The 23324-nt window shown below is 34.6% G+C and overlaps 1 protein-coding gene across 1 annotated transcript; it reads right to left on the bottom strand.

The window, feature by feature from the left end:
• Positions 1–9345: 9345 nt before the first annotated feature.
• LOC134855406 (neuronal acetylcholine receptor subunit alpha-9-like) lies at positions 9346–23071 on the bottom strand. The gene is made up of 5 exons (XM_063871917.1): positions 22636–23071; positions 22202–22405; positions 20825–20943; positions 10353–10647; positions 9346–9837 (listed from the first exon to the last, which is right to left on the bottom strand). Exons 1-5 carry the CDS (start codon positions 22976–22978, stop codon positions 9386–9388), a joined length of 1413 nt encoding a protein of 470 aa, XP_063727987.1. The 5' UTR covers positions 22979–23071; the 3' UTR covers positions 9346–9385.
• Positions 23072–23324: the final 253 nt, after the last annotated feature.

The following is a 23324-nucleotide window of genomic DNA, read 5'->3' as shown; positions in this document are numbered from 1 at the left end:
CCTCTGGGCTCAATTTTGGGCTCTTGTAAATGTATTTCTTTATGTATTGATCGATATTCAAAATTTCTATCGAGGAAAGTAACTTCAAGTACTTCTGCTTAAACGATTGTCAATAAATGGAATTCCTAATTCAATATGCGTCGTACAGGACTAATGTTTTACTGAAGCCAATTTTAAATTCACCTGTATCTTCAAAGATATCCAAATAATTTTCTGTACAGTAACCGATTATCGTTCCAACGTATCAGTAGAAAAGTTTATACCCACTGTTAAAATGAAATTATTTTTGATGTGATCAGAAACATCAAAACCTTCTTTAATCGATTGCGTTTTGAAAATGAATTATGTATGCAACCTGAGGAATACGATACAGTCGAAACTTATTTTCGAAAAGCACTTCAATAGAAAGCCAAAATCTCTCTGGAAAAACATAGTGACCCAAAATAAAAATGGGGTTTTGGGAAACTTGAAGTTGATCTTGTTAAAGGATAGGGCACACAACTATGCGGTAGATTACTGAGGGGACAACGGTTATCTGGACACTCCTTTGGAGAATAAAAGTAGTCAACTTGACGAAAAAGGGAACGACTCCGAATCAAGTCCATAATTCCCTCAGAAAATGCAAACGACGAAGGACAACTCAAAAACAACCAGATTACTTCTTTCGAACCCAATCTAGAAAGGTAATATCTTTAGAAAGGTTTTAAATCGAAGGAACGGGGAGCGGAGCCTTACTATCGACCACTGTGCGAGAAAACGATTCAATCCTCAAACACTACAATGAAGTTAGCAAGCGGGAAACTCCAGAGGATTTCTGACATAGAGGTACACGACAGGAAATGGGTCCGAGGACTAAACAAGAGGTCGCAATCCTACTTTCAGACAACATGGCGAAAACTAGAACGAGCTCAAAAAATTCTTCGAATTCTTCAAAGCCAAAACTGAAAAAGACGAGATTCTAACCGCAACGATCGAAAAGAATGCTTTTGATATTTCAGACCTTAGTGATTGAGAATGGACTGCATGTGGTTTCCTTAGTAGGGATCTGCTTAGGAAAAAGGTTATTAGTGATTACTACAACTCGAATGCATATCAATACCCAGACCCCACTCCATCAGACAAGCCTATTCAATTGTATTATTTACATTTAAATTGGGACTCACAGGGGCCATCAACCGAACTCCCGATATCATCATTCCCGCTCAAACCTGAAACTGTCCTAGATTGCTATCTTAGAACAAAATTCAATACCCCTAAGCATCTAATTTTTTTGACACTCAAGCGAATCAACAACCAGCAGCGAACACAAGTGCTAAACAATCCATAGTCTAAGAAATAGACGATGACTCTTCTAAACGCCTCAAACAACCCTCTATACGAAATAGCCGACTCATTTGAGGGTAATAATCGTATTTCAACAATACCTAGACGAAAAGTTAGACCTCTAAAATTCTACTATGAAAAATTATTCAAAAATATTGTAGGCGAGCAAGAAAGGGGTAGCGCAGTGTCTCCATTTACGCTCAGTGTAGACACCAAAAGTGATCACGTCGCAGATAATGGAGACGCACCTAGAGGTTTACTTGTTCCTCGGACAATCAACCGGACCCCTTCATCTTTTATCGAAGCAAAAAATTTGTCTACAGAAGAAGTATCTCTTTGTCACCCTCATAAATTGAACGTAGCGAAGATTTGACATCAATTCGAATCTCATCAGACAAATCTCATCAGAGAAAAAATTTTCCTAAACTCGAAATTAAAACTTCATGCAGTATGTATTAGGACATCTAAATTTTTAAGTGTTAATTTTGTTACAGTCATTAACCGAATTTTGATATGTTTAAATAAACCCAGATCAGGCGCTACCTTCAATCCTTGGCACAAAGTTTTTCGTCGGCTTGATAGTCAGCTCAGTCAAAATAGTATTTTTCCTGTACCCCAAACAAAATCGCACTTTTCACATTTTAACATCATTTTCATATCAGTCAGTTCGTGCAATTCACCTCCATAAGTCTATCAACCATATTTTCCCAAATTTAATGCCTACCGAAATATTTCGCAAACTGCGTCGGCAAAATTTGACAATTTTCTATTGTTTTCCTTAACCCTCTAAAAGATTTAGTTGTGGTTTACTGTCCTATAGAATTAACCTTTGACTCGGCCAGAGGCAGAAAAGGATCATAGTCATTACTGCAACTCGAATTTAATTTATATCGATACCCAGACCCCACTCCATCAGATAAGCTAATTAATTTGCCAAACTGACTTTCTGACTTTTGAGTAAGTGCGTTCGATCACAGAATATCACCTTTATTAGATCCCGCACTCAGTAAAAAGAGATGAAAATAGATTAAGATAGATTTTTATTGACAGTATCCAAAATTTTCAAAAAGAATTGATATTAATTGATTTAAAATGATTCATATTGTAATCGAATAATTTTCAAAAAACATCCAAAATCTTTTGAATTATAATCCATTATAATGGACTAGGATCCATCATTGATCAACAAGGTTTCATTTTTGGTTTCATTTTGTTTTGTTTCTACTTTTTGAGTAAGTGCGTTCAATCACAGAAAATGCTCTCTATTAGATCCCGCACTCAGTAAAAAGAGATAAAAACAGATTATAATGGATTTTTTTGTCAGTATCCATTAAAGTCAAAAAGAATTGATAATAATCAGTTAAAAATGGATCATATTGTTAAAAAATCTTATCATCGCTTATAGCCGATTATAATTGATTAATTTTCAAAAAAAATGTCAAAATTTTTTGAATTATAATCCATTATAATGGACTAGAATCCATCATTGTTCAACAAAAGTCATCACTTCATTTTGATTTCATTTTGTTTTATTTTTGAAATCGAAATATTTTCAAAAAAAATTCTCAAAATTTATTGAATTATAATTAATGGCCGTATATCATGGCCGCTAAATGTAGATCATGGCCACTGAAGTAAACTATGGCCGCTTAAATAGATCATGGCCACTCAATGCCAATTTGCCATTCTAATTTTTGATTAAGTGCGTTCGATCACAGAATATGCTGTCTATCTGATCCCGAACTCAGTAAAGAGATAATTATAGATTAAAATGATTTTTTATTGTCAGTATTCATAAAATTCGAAAAGAAATTGGAAAATGATTATAATGAAAAAAAATCCTTATAGTTGCTTATAATCGACTAAAATTGATTAATATTCAAACAAAATTCTCAAAATTTTTTGAATTATGATTCGTTATAATGGACTATAACCCATCATTATTCAACAAGCGCTATCGCATCATTTTGTTTTCATTTAGTTTTGTTCTCAATCGATTGATTTTCGAAAAGAATTGGTAAAATTTATTGAATTATAATCCGTTATAACGGACTATAATCCATCATTGTTCAACAAGCGTCATCGCTTAATTTTGTTTTCATTTTTTTTGTGGTTTTCAGTTTGTTATTCATCAAACTTCATCGCCTCATTTCGTTTTTTTTGTTTTGTTTTGTGTGCTTTTTAAAGCTTAAACTTAATTTAAGTTTGATTTTTTTTGTGTTTTCTTGCAGAATTCCTAAATCATAATACATTATAAACTTTTTTGTAAAATAAATTTTTGATAGAAAAAGGCGTTATAAAAATTATAATAGTTTACAAGAGATCATGAGAAATTTTCGGAAAATTATAATCAATCATAATTGATTAAAAATTATTAAAATATCACCAAAAAGATATCATTATAATGGATTATAAATTGTTTAAGCATCTAAAATTGGCGCTTAAAATTATTTATAATTTTACTAAAAGTAGAATTATATTTATATTACAATCGACTTTTATTCCTTTTTACAGAGTGCGCGTGGTCTTTTCTTGTTTAAAAAATTAACGGAAAGAGAAGATCGGCTGATTTAATGAGGAAGCCAATCGAAAACAATAAATATTAATTAAGCTTAGCCAGCAATCAAAACAGAATCGAAAAAAATTGATTTTTGTCGTTCTTTTCTTTTGTTTGAAGAAATCGTCACCAAACACAGATTTGAAAAGTATGCCCTGCGTAATATGCTAAATTTTATTAATTGTCTTCTTTGTTCAATGAACATTCGAAGCTTCATATTTAGATCTATTCACTCCTCGAAACAATGTTTTCCGAGAAATTTTCCGGAGCAAAAAAAATACCGTGAATCTCCAGGATTTGAAATTTGTCAACCTAGAAAACTTCTTAGACTTAGCGAGTCCTCTGGACTCATTTTTGGGCTCCTGAAAATATATTCCTTTATGTATAGATCGATATTAAAAATTTCTATCTAGGAAAGTAGCTTCAAAAACTTCTGCTAAAAATATTGCAATTTTGCTTAAAATTATCTTCATCTACATGGAATTCCAAATTCAATTCGCGCGATCAGCACTAACGTTTTACTGAAACCAATTTTAAATCAATCTTTAATTTCGAAGATATCAATGTTAATTTTTGTACAGTAACCGATTATCGTTCTAACTCATAAGTAGAAAAGTTTGTACCCACTGTTAAAACGAAATTATTTTTGATGTCATCAGAAACATCAAAACCGTCACTAATCGATTGCGTTTTGAAAATCCTTTGTGTATGCAACCTGCGGAATACGATACAATCGAAACTCCTTTCGAAAAGCACTTCAATAGAAAGCCAAAAGTTCTCTGGAAAAACATAGTCACCCAAAAAAATATTGGGTCTAGGAAACGTGAAGTTGATCATGTTAAAGAATAGGGCACACAACTATGCGGTAGATTACAGAGGGGACAACGGTTATCTGTACACTCCTTTGGAGAATAAAATAGTCAACTCGACGAAGAAGGCTACGACTCCGAATCAAGTCCATAATTCCCTCAGAAAGTGCAAACGACGAAATACAACTCGAAGACAACCAGACTACTCCTTTGGAACCCATTCTAGAAAGGTAAAATTTTTAGAAAGGTTTTAAATCGAAGGACTACCGACCACTGCGCGAGGCAACTATGCAATCCTAAAACACTAAAATGAAGTTAGCAAGCGAGAAACTCCAGAGAATTTCTGACGTAGCGAAACACGACAGGAAATGGGCCCGAGGACACAATAAGAGGTCGCAATCCCTTTTTCAGACAACATGGCCAAAACTAAAACGGGCTCAAAAAAAATTGACGAAATCTTCAAAACCAAAACTGAAGATACGAGATTCCAACCGCAACGATCGAAAAGAAAGCTTTTGATATTTCAGACCTTGGTGATTGAGAATGGACCGCAGGTGGTTTCCTTAGATGGGATCTGCGCAGAAAAAACCTTATTAGTGATTACTACAACTCGAATGCATATCAATACCCAGAGCCCACTCCATCAGATAAGCCTATTCAATTGTAACATGTACATTTAGATTGGGACTCACAGGGACCATCAACAGAACTCCCGATAGCCTCCTTCCCGCTCAAACCTCAAACAGTCCTAAATTGCGATCTTAGAATAAAATTCAATCCCCTTAGTAGTTGATTTTTACGACACTCAACCGGTTCAACAACCACCAGCGAACACAAGTGCTAAACAATACTTAGTCTAAGAAATAGACGATGACTCTTTTAGACACCTCAAACAACCCTCTATACGAAAAAGCCGACTCATATGAGGGTAAAAATCGTATTTCAACAAGACCTAGACGAAAGGTTAGATCTCCAAAATTCTACTTTGAAAAGTTTTTTAAACATATTGTAGGCGAACAAAGAAGGGAGAGCGCAGTTTATCCATTTACGCTCAGTGAAGACACCACTAGTGATCACGTCGCAGAAAAGGAATACTTGTTCCGCAGACAACCAACCGGACTGCTTCATCTTTTTTAAACGCTCCAATGGAAGTGATACCGGAGCAAAAAATTTGACTGAAGAAGAAGTATCTCTTTGTCACCCTCATAAATGGAAGGTAGCAAAGATTTGACATCAATTCGAATCTCATCAGAAAAGTCGACAGTTACCTGTAAAATTTTTTTCCCAAACTCGAAATTAAAACTTCATGCAGTATGTATTTAAGCATCTAAATTTTTAAGTGTCATTTTTTGTACAGTCATTAATCGAATTTTGAACTGTTTAAATAAAACCAGATCAGGCGCTACCTTCGAGCCTTGGCACAAATTTTCATCCGTCGGTTTGATAGTCAGCCCAGTCAAAATAGTATTTTTCATGTACCACAAACAAAATGGCACTTTTCACATTTTAACATCAATTTGATATCAGTCAGTTGTTGCAATTCACCTCCATAAGTCTCTCAACCTCATTTTCCCAAACTTTATGTTTACCGAAATATTTCGCAAACAGTGTGGGAAAAATTTGACAATTTTCAATCGTTATCCTTAACCATCTTAGAGATTTAATTATGGTTTACTGTCCAATATAATTAACCTTCGTTCTCGGCCAGAGGTAGAAAAGGATCATAGTCATTACTACTCGAATTTATATTATAACGATACCCAGACCCCACTCCATCAGATAACCTTATTAAACTCTAACTTGTAGACTTTAACTTGTAAGCCTCTTAAACTGTAACATGGAACAGTTGGATTAAATTGTAACGTGTAGATCTTCTGCAGAAAAGGATCAAATGCATTTATTTGTTGTATTGTTATAATTTTTCCCAGTTAAGGGACGTGATGTGCTTGTCTAATTATTTTTAATAATTTACTCATTTTAACATGTCGTCTATGACCTTGAATTATGGTAGCGATCTCCATCGGAGTGACCATAATAATCTTACTCTTTTATTTCCTAGTCTCAATATATCTAATATATACTGGTTTTCTTGCGAGGTTCAAGGAGAGAATAAGGCAAATGATTTCGAAGTTGAATTTTAGTTTTTCTGGCTGAAATTATGAATGGTTTCAGCTTTACATTTTATCATAAATTTTAGTGATGGATCAAGATTGAATAGTTCTAAGTACTTTACACTGATAAATATCAAGGTAAATAAAAATATTTCAAATCTTCCGTCAAAAATTCATTTCTGCTTCCATGGTATTTTTTTTTCTATTACAAAACTCGTGGATGTAAGGGACTATGGCGAAGGGATCTCGCGGGGACCGCGTGTGGCAATAGTTTTACCCTCTTTCAACCTTGATTCCACAAAAACTTCAAAAAAAATTCTCAGTGTCTGATTTTTATCTAAAACAGATTAGTGTTAGCGACTGACCTCCAAATTTGATTCTTGCATCATAAACGTTATACAAAAAATAAGCTATACAGGCAATCGTTGTAATTACTTACAAAGTTATTTTGCTTTTTTATGAAATAAGTCAAAATAGGTCGGAAAAATATTGAAAAAAACTCATGCTTGAAATTTTTCTTAAATCAGAGTGATCGAAACATTCGGTTTTTTCTTGGTTTTTCGAAACGCGCAGTCTCTCAAGAAGATTATGGCCGCTAAATGCCAAATTGTTTTTCTAATTTTTGAGTACGTGCGTTCGATCACAGAATATGCTCTCTATCAGATACCGCACTCAGTAGAAAGAGATAAATATAGATTATAATGGATTTTTGTTGTCAGTATCCATAAAATTCAAAAAAAATTGACAATAATCGATTAAAAATCGATCCTAATGTTGAAAAATCTATATAATCGCTTATAACCGGTTATAATCGATTATTTTTCAAAAAAAAGTTTCAAATTTTTTCGAATCATAATCCATTATAATGGACTAGAATCCATCATTGTTCAACAAGCGTCATCGCTTCATTTTGTTTTTATAATGTTTTGTTTTTGAAAATCGAATAATCGAAAAACAATTCTCAAAAATTATTGAATTATAATCCATTATAAATTATAAGTCATGGCCGTAGACACTGGCCGCTTAAGTAGATGATGGCCGCTCAATGCCAAGTTGACATTCTAATTTTTGAGTAAGTGCGTACGATCACATAGTATGATGTCTATCAGATCCCGCACTCAGTAAAGAGATAATAACAGATGATATTGGATTTTTTTGTCAGTATTCAAAAATTTCAAAAAGAATTGGTAATAATCGATTAAAAATGGATTATAATGTAAAAAAAATCATCATAGTCGCCTACAATCGATTAAAATCGATTAATTATCAGAAATTATCAAAATTTATCCAATTCTAATCCATTATAATGGACTATAATCTATCATTACTCAACAAGCGTTATCGCTTCATTCTTTTTTCTTTAGTTTTGTTCTAAATCGATTACTTTTCGAAAAAAAATTCTCAAAATTTGTTGAAATTTAAGCTTTTATAATGGACTAAAATCCATCATAAATCAAGCGTCATCGCTTCATTTTGCTTTCATTTTTTAAAATGATTTTCAGTTGGTTATTCAACAAACTTCATCGCCTCATTTCGTTTGATTTTTATTTTGTTTTGTGTGCTTTGTATAGCTTAAACTTAAGTTAAATTTGATTTTTATTGCGTTTTCTTGCAGAATTGCTAAATAAAAATACCTAATAATTTTTTTTGTGAAATAAACTTTTGATAGAAAAAGGCATTATAATAAATTATAATTGATTATAAGAGATCATGAGAGGCTTTCGGGAAAATTTTAATCAATCATAATTGATTATAATTTATTAAAATATCACCAAAAAGCATATCATTATAATGGATTATAAATCGTTTAAATATCTAAAATTGGCGCTTACAATTAATTATAATTTTACTAAAAGTACAATTATAATTATGATACAATCGAGTGTTTTCCCTTTTACAGAGTGCGGGATGTCTTTTCTTGTTTCAAAAAAACCACCAGTTAATAATGAGCAGTCTGATACGATATTAAAAAAAGTTAACGGAAAGAGAAGATCGGTTGATTTAATGAGGAAGCCAATCAAAAACAATAAATATTTGATTAGCTTAGCTAGCAATCAAAACAGAATCGATTAAAATATCGACTTCTTATTGTTCTTTTTTTTTCTTTGAAGAAATCGTCACCAAAAACAGATTTGAAAATGTTGCTCTGCGGATTATTTCAAGTTTTATTAATTGTCTTCTTTGTTCAATGAACATTCGAAGCTTCATTATTGGATCTATTCACACCTCAGTGATAAAGAGAGAGTGATTGTATAAAACGTTGAAAACTAATAACTCCTAACAACTAGTAAAAACAAGAACTTTCAGAGCTTTTTTGAAGCCCGTATGTGGTCGGAGCATTCTGTTCTTCTTGTAAAAAAAACGTCTGCTTTTGATCAGGTTTATCTATACTTTTGATATTTTCTAATTTTTTTATTCGAATTTTCATAATTTGAGAAACAATCAAAAACTGAATTCGAGCTATTATGTTATTAGTGCATACCATCTTATAGTTTACGCAACCGAAGTTAGATGAAAGAAGTTATGTTAAAGCTAAATCCATCAATAACTAATCTCTTTGAGGCAATCAAAATATTCACAGATATTTACAAGCATGAGTTGAACACAGCAAAAATGACAATGGATACTATGATATGGACATACAAGAAAAACCGGTCCATAATTGTGGCTAAATATTGCCACAAAAATGTCATATCATGTTCATCATCTGCGTAGTTTCCTGGGGTCATTTCGTCAGCTGATCTGGCCAAAACTTTAAAGTTGGTTTTCTTATCATCCAGGTTTCTTTGAAAATCGTCGGTGGAGGGCTGGCCTGAAGTTTCAAGACATTCAGTGTCCAAGTTTGAGCCTTCAGCTCCATCCTGCGTATCCAAATTTGGAACTCTGCTGTTTGTTTTTCTGTCTTGCTCAGTACTCGGAAACGCTTTTTCGATAGGGCATGGTTTCAATCCAAAGATAAATGTGCCTCTACATGAAATAAAACGACGCAACTTGATACCCATCTTGAACCGCCCACCGATATAGTGAATGTTGACAACTAAAGCAAACTTTTTGTTTAGTTTGTTTTGGACAGTGTGGTCATTTGAGTGACAGCAGCTCCCAACAGGGAAGCGATGATTGAGAAGCTCAGAGAGCTGGCTGGCAGAATATCAGAAACAGACGCCTCATATTTGAGGCTAATTTTTTTTTAAATGAGCTGCAATGCAGAAACTTTAAAGTTAAACAGAGATTTTAAGTATCATAAGAGTAAGTATTTTGAGAGGGCCCAGTTTTTTTTTCAATTTGCCCGGCCAAGAAAGCTCGACCAAGTTTTCCGAAAAACGGCTCCCGAAAGTTTCAATCTTCTGCTAGTTTTTGGAGTTTCGTCAATTGAATACTTGAAAACGTTTTTAGTTTTTGAAATTTTAGCAAAAATGAGCAAAATATCATATACCACCTATACACTGTCAAATTAAATAACATCAATACTGATGCTAATTGTGTAAAATTTGATTAATTTTGGAGAAAAATTTCTTTCTTATTTAAGAAACTCATTCAGCGCCTCAGACTCACCAATTGCAACTAAGATTGTGTCCAGGGTCATTTGAGTGACAGCAGCGCCCAGTAGGGAAGCGATGATTGGGAAATTCAGAGAGCTGGCTGGCAGAAGATCAGCAATAGTTCCAAATGAAACGACAAAGGCCAGCAGAATAGTGATTGAAAAAGATATCTTCTCGCCCGACTCGATTGGGATGAAAAACACGAGAGCCGACAGAATGTATAAGAGAATATTGGGCAGCATGAAAATCACAAAATAAAACAAATGCCGTCGGTTGATTTTGATCTCCACTGTCATTTGCTCGAACCTCTAAAAATATTTTATAAATTATAAAGGCATCGAAGACTAGGTCGAAAAAATTCGCTTTCCTACATATGTTCAGCCCGAATTAGTTCATAGAGCGACTTTTTTTTGAAAAAATTGAATTCAAAGTACAGTCTGACCGATATTTTATTCGCAAGAAACTATATTAAGCTTCATCACAAAGATCTTTTCATGATGATTATTTCAGTTACAATAGCGTGTCCTAAAATTATGAATTCGAGAGAAAAACTGATTGATTGATTCATGAGCTGAACTCAAACTTGGAATTTTATTTTCTTTCCAAAAAAAGTGTGGCAAGTAGAATTGTTTGAAAAAAATAACAGTAGCACCCCATTTTTTATTCCAAAAATTTAAAAAACTTAAACTTAAAGGAACTTTGTATTCGGTTGTGTTAATTGTTCCGACCATTAAAAATGGGCAGGAACTTTGTATTGCGGTGTGTTTCAGTTTTTTTAAAAAGAATCAGGAACCACATTGAATGTTCGGACTGGGTTTAGTGATATATCATAATATAGCCCTTCTAGTCGTAACTTGAACCACATTAAAAAAATTCTCAAAAAATTCCCAGTTTTGATTAAAACATTCTTAAAATTTTTAATTTTTCGTCCTAATTCGAGCGAAAAAAGCAAGCGAGCAGGCTTACAACAGATTCAATAGAAGAAAATTGAAATTTTGAAATGATTTCTTGGAGTTTTGTAGTTCCATTCTGGGAACCAAAAACTTCGAAATATTTGAATTTTGTGCAAAGTTTTTTTTCAAAAGTTGAAATCTTTTTATTTATTTCTATTTTTGCTTTTCTAGTCAAATTTCTCAAAAAAAAGCACAGTAATCTATTATCCTTGTTTTTTACGTTTTTCTTTTCCACGCAAAAGCAGCTATCACAAGTAGTCATTGGATTGGGTCGAGTTTCATATAATATTAAAACCAATTGAACAACTTTTAACGACAGAAAAAAGTTTTAAAAAATTTTCGGTGTTGTGAAAACTGGTTAGATACTTTTGATTTTTGGTCTAAATTTGAGCTTTTAAGGTGAGCGTGCAGAAATAAAATAGCTTGCTTAAGATTAATTTGAGACGTAAAACCTGAGTCTTAATTCTTTTCGAGTTTTTTAAAGCCATTTTAGCAATCAAAAAATTTCTGCAATAAAAATAGAAAATATCTGAAAAATTTTTAAAATTGTTATTACAATTTTTATTTCGTTTTTCTAGCCATTTTTCTACATTAACTATTTTCTAACTCGCCTATTTGACTATGACTGTTGCATTCGCCTAATTTATATTTTTCGTTCAGATCTTTTTATCACACAACACGACACTAATTTGAAGAAGAAAAATTTAAGACTTTTCTCGGAACATTCTGTGCTACTTGCACAATAACTAGCTATCGTTTTTCTAATCACATTTCCTTGGGAATCAATAAAATTTGTTTCATAAAACTTTCACAAAAACTATGCTTCACCTAGATCAACCCATTCCAAAAAAGTTGAGCAATATGTCTAATTGAATTTTGATATTTTGGAAAAACACTAAAATATAGAAAAAAACACAGTAATTCAGTCTATAATAACAAATTGGACAGACGTGATTTTTAAAAATACAAGATAAGATCACATGGTTTGCCTACAGTAATTTAGTTTTTTTGACTAATATTTTTCATCGAAAAAATACGCAGCTCTGGTATTTCTGAAATAAACATTTCTTAACCAAAATTGATGCATAAGAATCAATTCCCATTAGAAGGAAAAGAACTTCAATTTTTCGATTCAATGTTTCCAGCTTTAATTATTTTTTGTAATTTATGCAAACATATAAAGTATCAGTATATTCAGAAAAACCCCGTCAACTTTTATAGAACAACCGATAGAACAAAAAGCGCAAATTAAAAGTGAACTATATTCTAAAAATCAAAACGCTTACTTTTTTAAAATGTACCAACTAACAAAGAAGCAAAAGGGAACTTCACGCTATTTGTGAAATTTTATTATTAAAATATTATGATATTACAAAATACCCTAAAAAGATGCTAATTAGCCAAAGTAGACAGATGGTCCAAGAATTTGATTTTTTAGTTCTTGAGTTCTTGAACTAATTTTTATATTAAATCAGCTGGGACATCTGAATCAATTACAAAAAGAAGTAAAATGAACTACTGAAAAAAGTCTGCTGGGCATCTTTTTTCATCAGAGACCGTGGTCAACTAGACATAAAAACGTTTTTTTCAATTTAATATTTGGTTCGAGTTGAACTATTGTTTCAACTATCGTACCAAGTTTTGAATGAATGGAGTGGCTCTCCTTTTCATTCAGGCTCCCGCAATGAGGTTCCATGGATAAAAGTCGATTAAATTTGATTTTCGTGGTCAAGAATGTTGCCATTATAATCGATTATAATTATACTTTGCGACCGCATAAGCGATTATAATCCATTGGTTTCAAAGAAATTAAATTGATATTAGGGGATAAAAATGGATTATAACCTCTGTCTAACGTGTTTCCAAATTCTCTGCAAAATTTGCAGGTTTCTACAATTCTTACAGCCTACTGAGTTTTTAAACCTACTCAAATCTACTTAGCTTTTGCAAAACAATATCCAGCACACTTTCAACATCCTTCCGTGTGAAATACCCCAATGTTTACCCCGCATCCCCCAACCATTTATCCTCAAAACATCTAAGCCCCCCTCTCCCCCTTCTCCCTCCCCCTCCACATACCCAACCGTCCCAAGTAACCTGGTGTGTAAAGGGTGGATATAGTGGAGGAAGTAAGATTGGTAGACATACATGTGTGGTTAGTGGGCGAGGGGTAGCGATAGCCCAAATAAGAAAATAATGAAAATAAATCGTAAGAAATAACAAAATAACAAAAAATTACAAGCCAAATGTGAATCTCAGTTTAATGATTACAATTTTCAAATTTTGAAAAAATACAATTTTTTTTGAAAACCTAGACTCTTGCATAAAACAAGTTGGTGATATGTTACAATAGGTGGTAATTTTTCGTATAGTGCATAAATTACATTTCAGAACTATTATGCATAATAAATCATTTCATTTTCAATCAATTGTACATGCTGCTACGATAGTTTTTGTAAACATATTACTCTTCCAGATAAAAAGTTTACACTCAAATTTTTCACTTCCTTTGACAAAAATATGGCTTTTGAAATAAATTTTATATACTGTGCGAAGTATAACAAAAAGCGATCCAGCTATTTACCTTAAAATTACCACCTATTGTAATATATCACGAACAAGTTATAATTAAAATCCCTTATAATCCATTATCATCCATTATGATCCATTTTTTGGTGTTTCATGGAAACAGACCTGATAAATGTTACTTTGAGGCAGCTAATTCTACTTTATACAATTAAAAGAATAAAAGAATAAAAGCGAATTAATCTAAAGTTAAAACATTAAAAGTGAAGAGAGCATTCTCTCCGCCGGAGTGAATGAAAGAGTGAAGGTCATATCTAAACGACGTGTTAGAATGGTTAATCATTAGCTAAACTAGAGTATTCAAAGTGCAACCACATCATTCCTCTAAGCAGGAAAAATTTGAATTGAAAAAATATTTAATTAACTAACTAACTGCACTTTTTCACCGCTTTGGGACACAAAATGAAATTTTAAGCACCATGAATGTACTAAATTAGAGATAAAAATTATCGAGTGTGTTTAATTAAGAGGACGTAAATGATATGAAATTAACTACTGGATTAAAATAACTAACCAACAGCCGCCGGATGTTAAAGTAGGTGGTCGAATTGGAAATCAGAAAAATTACGAAGTTAATTTCGTTGGAATGTAACTGAGTCCAAATTTAATTAATTGTGCTAGCGTATAAAGCATTACTAATGAATTTTAAAAATAGCCAAACAATAAGATGAAGTGTATCAACTGATCCGAAGGAATATTAATGATGTCCTAGGCGCTTAACAATCCAAAACGTATTGTACTGAAATCAAAAAACATACAGCACCAGATAGGTGAAATACAATGATTAGTTTTTAGTTTAAGAATTTCTGTAGCAGTTTATGAAGTTTTCGAGTTCATTATTGAATAGTTCGCTGTCAAGATCCGCGTTGTCGTCGAAATTGTCCACAGAAAATCTTAAGGATTCGTCCGTCGACGAATATAAATGAAGATCTGTTCGAGAAGTGTCTGGTTGAATAGTCACAATGTCCGAAGGAGATTCTAGGTGAGTTAAGATGAGTCCACTATCTCGTAAATTGGGAAGTTCACTGGAAAGTCCTCGTTTAGTGGTGTTGTTGGGTTATTCTTCGAGTCCCTTTCTTGATTGGTGGTAGTAGATTCCGCCGCAATGATGCTGATTCGCACTGCGATAATATTAGCTCGTCGTATTGGTTATCTTCTAAAATCTCAACCTTAATGTTATCATTTGCTTCAGGAGAGTTATCAGTGTTGTTATCTTGTTTTTAGCCAATTACGGAATTGGAAATAACTTTCTCCCTAATTACGTCTCTACACGGCAAGTTTCCAGCTATCCATTCCCAATCGCTTATATCGGAAGTATCCGAGGGAATAACCATAGACTCGTCAGAAGCAAGGTAACCTGGTAACAAAGTCGAAATCTTAGATCGTGGAGGTTGTCTTCAAGAAGAGTTCGTAGAAGTTCTCGACACTCGCATCCTGGTGTTATTGTCTGACGATCTGAAGTCTATTTTTTTCCTGGTCTTCGGTTGCTGTTTTTATGGAATGTTTTGTTTCCAGAGTTTCTCGCGTTTCTGACCTAGTTCAACCTTATGTTTAGAAAAGTAAGGAAATGATATGTTGCTTTTAAAACATCGGATTTTTGAAGAGTTTGATCGGGTAATGGCGATATCCGATTTTCTGATTATTTTTCCTTCGGTTAACTCTACGGTCGTACTAGAGGTGTTTATGATTTTTTGTTTTAACTCTTTATGAAACGGTTTTCCATTGATGCTCTCGCTCGTTTTCCGAAGGATTTTACCTTTAAATGGACTTTGAATGGGAACTCTAGACGAGGAGGGTTTTGAGGCGAACAGGTAGTCCAATTTGTATCCCTTCTCTACAGTTGTCTGGTTCTTCTTGGGGATCAACGTATCCTTGTATCCATCCTCAAATCTGTCGTCTGCGTTCCAATCCTTTTCTCTTTCTTTAGAAAGTGTCGATTTTCCTTCGTCTAAAATTTCATTGGATGGTTTACCAGAAACCAATTGTTTCCAAATACTGTTTGGTTTTCTATTAAAAAGTATTGCGAATGGAGAGCATTTGATTTTTGATTGGCAAGAAGACCGAAGGTTCCAGATGATTTTTGAGACAGCGTCTTGTAATGTGCTTTTTTGGGCTTCTTGAGACATAGCCAACCATTTAAATTTTACAGTATTTACAAGTTTCTCAACTAATCCGTTGGAGCGATGATCTCCTACTGTACAAAATATTAATTTGATATTGTTCGAATCGTGAAAAAAAACTAAAATTCTAGCTTGTAAAACAGGATGTGTGGTCTACTCTAGTTGAGCAAGGTATGCCGTGAAGAAATCAGTAATCTTGAAAAAATCTTCGTTGGGTTCCAGTAATGGGGGAAGTTCACCAATTTGTGAATTAGGAACTATGCTTTTTAAATTCTTACCCATCTTTGTAAATTCTGAGCAATTTATGCCGTGAAAATAGATATGTCTGTTAAAATGGGGCCACCAGATGTATTGGGCCAAATATTTCATTCCAAAATGACCGGGATATGTTTCATGGAGAGTTTTCATCATTGCATTTCTCAAGGTAAAAGGGATAACTAATTTACCATCCATGCATAGTAATCCGTCGGATTCATGTAAGTCCCGTACAAAGTGGTTGAACTAAGGTGAGTTAATCGTTTCAACTTTGTTTTGAAATGCCTTCACGATGGGGCTCAACAATGGGTCGTCTTCAGTTAGGAGAACTACTAACTTAGCATTGAATAACGTATTCAAATCCAAAGGACAATTGGACAACTTTAAATTTTCTCGGTATTTATTTACAAGTTTTAAGTGGTCAGATAACAACAGAAGTTCGAGGGGAACTTGAATACCGGAATTGGACGGATTATTTACCTTTTTACTATTTTCTTAAATTTTAACTTTATTTACAATTTTTCTATCTAAAGCTGAATTGATTATGCTACAATTAACAATTAAAAACTAAAAAAATGCGGAATTAGAAATAGAAGAGTTAGTGTTTGAACAATCCGAAGGAAAACATTTTGGTGTACAAAGTTTGGTTCGATTAGGATTTGATGAGCGAATTGGGAAAGTCGAATTAATGAGCTTTAGTACGGAAGGTAAAAGGTAATTAGATCTTGTGTAACCGGAATTTTCCAGATTTGAACCAATAACAGAGCATGTCTTTCTTTGATTATCAAAGGATTAAAGGCTTTCTTGTTTTTATCTATTTTAGCGACTACAAACTCTTGGTCATAATGTGATGGGGGTAGAGCTTTTCCAGACGGAATTCTTGAAATTAAATCAGTGAATCCCATGTATGTTTCTGCAAGGTGTTCAATTGTAAAATTAAACGGTAGTATGCGATCCACCCATCTTGCTAGTCTGCTGTGATATGTTTTATTTCCGTAGTTTGCTGATAGGGCGGAAAGTAGGGCTTTATGATCTGTAATTAATTCGCAGTCTGTCCATAAAGGTAATTTTTATTAAGTTCTAAGGCCCAGCCTATTCCCAAAAGATCTAAATCACTGGTAGAATAGTTGTTTAATGTGGGTTAAGAAACCGAGAAGCAAATGAAATCGTTTTTCATCATTCCCATGGAGTTGTTCTAGGGAGGCTCCTAAACCGTTATGTGATGCGTCCGTTTTTATGCTGTTGTTACGTTATGTGTATTTTTTGTAAGATTGATAATCTCCTTTGTTACTTTGTCAAAAGATTTGTATATCAAAAAACCCATGAAAGATAGATTTCGTAATTAACAAAGGGCGTAACGGGTTTCCCATGGATGCTAGATTGGGCACGAATTTATTATTTTGGTTTATAGACCCGAAGAATGATCGCAATTCCTTCATATTTTTTGAGATGGGTTAGTCCTTTATTGCAATCGTTTTGTTGAATAACGGAACAATTCCAGTGTTTGAGATTTTAAATCCCAACCATTCTATTTTTTTGAAACAATTTGCCTTTTGACCATTTAACGGCAAAATTGTAATCATCTTAACTTGATAATATTTTAAAAACAATGTTTTTGTGGTCATCCAAATTACAGTTTGTAAAAGGGATCGTACCTACCGTTGAGTTCATGACTTTTTGAAATTCGTTAGGCGTATCGCATAACCCATAAAAACCAGTTAAAAACTGATAGGTACCCGTAATATCGCCGCCCACTATATTGAAATTACACTGGTTACTAGTAAATTTGTCTAAGGCGAGTTGGCTCACAGATTGTTGCTTAAGGCGAGTTTTCAAATCCAAGCTAGTAAACCAAACTGCTCCAACGGAATCATTTGAAATTTGTGCTGCTACTTTATCTACAATTTCGTGAATATTCGGTATTTGGTATTTATTTTTGTAGATCTGTTTGTTAATAAATTTTGAATCTGAATAAAACTTGATCGATTTGTCTTGTTTTTACGTAATGACATTTGGGCTGATAAAACGGTCACCATCGCAATTTTCTAGCTTCTTAATGTGTCCTCTTTTTTCAGTCAAATATTTTCCGTTTTAACTGAATCAAGTAAGTGGAGAGGAACGCGTCTGCCTTCAATTGTATTGGCTTTAGCGGTTCGTGAAAATGAGTGATTTTTATCTGATTTTTTTTTCCCAATCCGATTTTTAAAATTCTCAGCGATTTTAGTAATTTCCCTTTATTTTTCTTCGGTCGAAATAAATCTTATTGACTTACACATCTTATTTGTCTGAAAATGTGGAAAGTACTTCTGTGATACTTCTATCACCACATTGGGCAGGTTGTCATTTCCAAGTATGTTTCTCTCATGCCCTTCTGTCAAAACGAAATGATAGTCGTCGTAAAAAGATTGGTAGTATCAATTTGCCAGAGATGTTGATGGCTTTGTCCGTGAACCCGCAGTACAAGTCTTTGCTTGCTTTATCCATTGGATAATTTTTTAGGTATGGATCCCGTAATTTCAATTCGTGAAGAAAGTTCTTCTTGAGAAAGCAGACCGGGTTTGCAGAGTCCGCTTGTATGTTTAAAATTACTTGGTTTTCTTTCCCGAGGCCAAAATTCAAAAGTTTCTTAAGTTCTTTTCCATTGTCGTCGAAAATTGTAGTTACATTTAATACAGAATAATCGTCATTTTCACTCTGTCCACAATCTGACCATGCGTTACTCACGCCACAACAGTCTCTATTTACATGGTCCATAATTACATCCGGATGATCCGACGGATTAAAATCTGCCTTATTTGAGTATTTACATTTTTACGACGAGATTTACTTGAACGACGAGAGTCTGATGAAATGGCGTTTATATTTACGGGATGTACAAGTTGTGACCTTCGCTGGACAAACAGCCAGATTTCCTTTTGAAGAGGTCCCGCCATATTTAAAACAGAAGTTGCTCCGTTCAATATTCAGGGTAGGTTCTCTTTTGACGTTAAAATGATTGTGGGGTTTGTGTACGGATGATCTGTTGAATTTAAAATTACTTGTTATTTTAAAAAGATTTAAAGTTCCACATAGGGTGACACTGAGTGCTTCCCACTGTGTTAAGGTTTTGTTCAGGACTTTTCGTTGCATATCTGAATTTTTCATGTTATTTATGAAGATGTCCCTGAAGATTTATGATTTGTCCTCTCCGGCGGTTATAACACACTTTTTAGCCATTTCGGCTTAGGCTCACCAAAAATTTTCAAGTGACTCTCTGTCTCGTCGTTTCCTTTTTAACAACTTGTGCCTTTCGAATGAGACGTTTGTTCTCCTGACAAAAGCGGTTGCTGTGTGCCCAAAACTCTTTGAATGAAATTTGGAGTAATTTTACCTTTGGAAACTTTTGTCTGAAGATTCGCTCTCCCTCGTTTCCTAGGGCTAAGTACAGGATAGAAGGTTTTTTCTTGTCGGCGTCCTCTATTCTCATTCCGTTAAATTTCTTAGTTTCTGATTTAATAGATACCGCTTCCTCATCGTCGTACCGTCTTTTTATCTTGAATGTTTCTTTCTATCCTAGCTTTTCTTTGGTTTTCCGATTCCTTTTCCGTCGGATTTTCTCGAGTTGGTGGATGGGGATGATGTCTTTCCGATGAATTCAGTAGATGCTCGATGTCTAATTTTTCTTTCGCGATGATTGCCATGTGGAAGAGACCACTCCAATCTTCCCAAGGTATAGGTGGGTCCACCGTATGGTTCTGGCAAAAAGGAGGTATTTCTCTCACATTAGATAGACGCTATTTGACTGCGCCATGATAAAATGTTACTTTGTTGCAGCTAAGTCTACTTTATACAATAAAAAGGTTAAAAAATTAAAAGTGAATTAATCTAAAGTTAGAACATTAAAAAGTGAAGAGAGCATTCCATATCTAAGTGAACTATTAGAATGGTTACGTAATTATTAGCTAAACTAGAGTATATACAGTGAAACGACATCAAGACCTTGAAAATTCATTATAATCGATTAGTATTCAGGGAATCTCACTGCGGTAATTTGCCAAATAATTTTTTGGCAAATTATAACTCTTGATCCCAATATGCAAAACTTTCACTTTAACAATTTTTAATAGGGCAAGGATGTAAAAATCCAGCGTATAAATCTAGCGTGAAAATCCGGAGAATGCTATTTTTTCCGCAGCTATTAGGACATTTTGCAATTACTTTTAACGAGGTCGCAAGAAATATTAGTTCGAATCTGAATTAGCAGGCGAATGTAGAATTTTTCAAGGATTTTTGTTTTTAAATTAACTAACATTTCCAAATTACCAGAGTTTCTTTTGAAATTTTTTTCTAACTCTGAACTAGAGGCGAGAATTACTCTCAGCTCCTCGCTCTGATGCCCAAAGGATCAACGAATCGCTAGACTCATTGAACCCTTATAACCCTCCTCCTCACATTCCTCCTTCTCAATATTGCCGGACTCTAGTTTGAGAAATTAGGGGGGGGGGGCTAAATTGCTACTGAGAAATGTGCCCTTAAGTTTGAGAATAGCAAAATGTGTGAGGATCGAGTTGTGTGTCGACCAGGGTCCTCACCATATCTTTGAAGTTCCTTTCTGTGAAGTAAAAGTTAACGGGTCTCTGCAATTGCCACTCATCGTGTTCCCTGTAGTACTGTAGATCCGCAGTTTCTCTGAGAAAACCCACATCAGGTCCTTTGAAAAAAAAAGAAAAACTAAACAACATCCACTGTGGCAAAGATCACCCTAGTCCAGGTCGTGGTTTCCTCGTTTAGACTTTCATGGCCCAATCAATCCACTAAAGGCACGACCTCGACTTGGGCAACATTACATGCAAAAAAAGTTTTTCTCCGCCTTGGTCTGGAGAGTCGCGCCGTCTCCATCCTGGTCGCAAAAGTCGCGCCGTATCCCTCTCGGTCGCATAGGTTGAAAGGAATTTTTTCTTGGTTGCGTCGTCTCCACATTAATCTGGAAAGCCGCGCCGTCTCCACCCTGATCTCAAAATTCGCTCCCACTTCGGTCGCGAAAAGTGGGATGAACGTTTTCTGGTTCGTGTCCTTCTCCGCCTTAGTCTGGAAAGTCGTGCTGTCTCCACCTTGGTCGCGAAAGTCTAGAAATGGCCGTTCTTGGTTGCTTGATCGCGAAACGCGAAAGCGCGCAGTTTCGAACTGGGTCACAAAAACAGCGAGAGATTTTTTTGGTCGCGCCGTCTCCAAGTTGGTCGCGCCGGTCGCGCCTTTTCATGAGCTGCGTTGGTCACGCCGTCTCCGCCTTGGTAGTGAAAGTCTGGAAGTGGCAAATCTTGGTCGTGAAAGTCTTGATTTACTAAAACTGGGTTGCAATAAGTTGTTCGCGCCATCTCCGTTTCGGTCGCGAAAGTCGCGACGGATCATTGTGGTCGCCTAAGTCTGGAAATGTCAAGTTGCGGCCGCGAAAGACTGGAAATGCCTAATTTCGGTCGCGAAAGTATGGACATGAGTCTGAGACCTCGACCCGAGTTACATTTCGAAAAAATGCTTTTGCGCATTTGATTAGAAATAGCATGTGCGTTTTTTGGTAATTTTTCTGAGCTGACCGTGTACAGAGTCTCTATACACAGCTCTGTGTTGAACTTGATTTTTCATTCAACACAGTTGTTTGTAATTTACTAGCCAAGCAGAGAATAGTTACCGGTATCGCAAAACCCGCGAGTGATGAAAAAACTAAAGGTATCTCAATATATACCATAAGAGCTAAAATAGTAAGGCTCTTTTCCAGTTCCCTCCCCTTTTTAACGTGGTCATATTGCAATGAAACTTGGCGTGGTGAACAAATCGACAACTGTGAACATATTCGTTCTGCATACTTTACAGCGTAACATCACGCATTTAGCTGTAATAACACATAAAACAAACATGAAATTCGGTATTTTGAAAGGGCGGGACTAGAAAAAAAAGCCAATAGTAAAACTAACCAAACGTATAGTCGAATTTTTCGCTGACCCACGGCCCGAATCTGATGTTGCAAGCATGTCGGTCGAAAGGGAAATTTGCAACATCAAAGGAACAAGAAAACTTAATCGTGGCCAATGAGGAGTAGAACGCGACCAAACCAAGCTGACCATTTACAAACTGTCGATGAAAGGCTTCGTGTATGACCTTAAGGGCATCCAGAGCCACTAAAACATAAACCGAATTTTGTTATTATGAGTCACTTTTATCAAAGTTTTTAATAATCAAAATGAAACCCGGGTTGACGCGGGATACTTTAACATGAAACTTGTTAGAGATAAAAGTGCTTATCATAAACGTATGCTACATACGTTTCTTTAATATTTCATACATTATTTCATGGGTTGAAGCTATTTAACTGCGGATTGGAATATTGATGGAAAAAAACGAAACCAACCGATATCACCTGACCAGAAAGTTCCAGGTGGTACAAATAGTTCTGAAACGTTATATTCAGAACTGTTCCACATGGCCGAATTTGAGTAGTAATAGTAATACAACCACATTTTCGCAGTCAGAGCGCCCTCTCGTTCGTCAACATCGGATATTTGATACAGGTCGACGTAAATATGAACTGTTTTGTTACGCATGTCTTGAGGCGGGGAGTATTTCGGCAGGGAGTTGTTAAGTCTTTCGAATAAGATTCTTTCTTCGGTCACCCCATTTCGTGTTTCGTTCGCATCAATCAATGGAAAGATATCAAAAAGTGACGCAAACATGAGAACAAAAGTAAATATCATTTTTTAGTTAAGCTTTTATTTTAACAGATACCACGCTCTGTATTCTATTCTAGTTCTGTTTGAAAAGCATGGCGTTTATTTTCTGTGCAAAAATTGTTCAATGGTCAGTTAATTACTGACTAAAATTGGTTTGTTTTTCATTATATTTTGTATGAAAATTAAAAAAAAACTGACAGTAGAACGCGACCAGCTGAAAAACAAATAATTTATATCAGTTATAATCAGCAAAATGAACTGAACCGCCTTTTTTGAGTCTTTACCGTGATTGTAAGTTTTGTGAAATATTTGTTATCCGCAGTATCACTACTGAATCACATGGCGGTTGGAATTATTCTGCTCCTGGGTC

The sequence above is a fragment of the Symsagittifera roscoffensis genome, chromosome 10 (genome assembly GCF_963678635.1).
Source record: "Symsagittifera roscoffensis chromosome 10, txSymRosc1.1, whole genome shotgun sequence".
Lineage (NCBI taxonomy): Eukaryota > Metazoa > Xenacoelomorpha > Acoela > Convolutidae > Symsagittifera > Symsagittifera roscoffensis.
Note: the sequence above shows the minus strand (reverse complement) of the source record. Positions and strands in the feature narration are given on the sequence as shown.

What these genes read in the sequence shown, in the direction of transcription:
- LOC134855406 (XM_063871917.1), bottom strand. Translation starts at nt 22,978, where the DNA reads ATGATATTTACTTTTGTTCTCATGTTTGCGTCACTTTTTGATATCTTT. An exon ending in AAAATTCGACTATACGTTTG is followed by an intron (nt 20,944 to 22,201) that starts GTTAGTTTTACT and finishes TTTTTTTCAAAG; the next exon opens with GACCTGATGTGGGTTTTCTC. An exon ending in AAAGGAACTTCAAAGATATG is followed by an intron (nt 10,648 to 20,824) that starts GTGAGGACCCTG and finishes AAATATTTTTAG; the next exon opens with AGGTTCGAGCAAATGACAGT.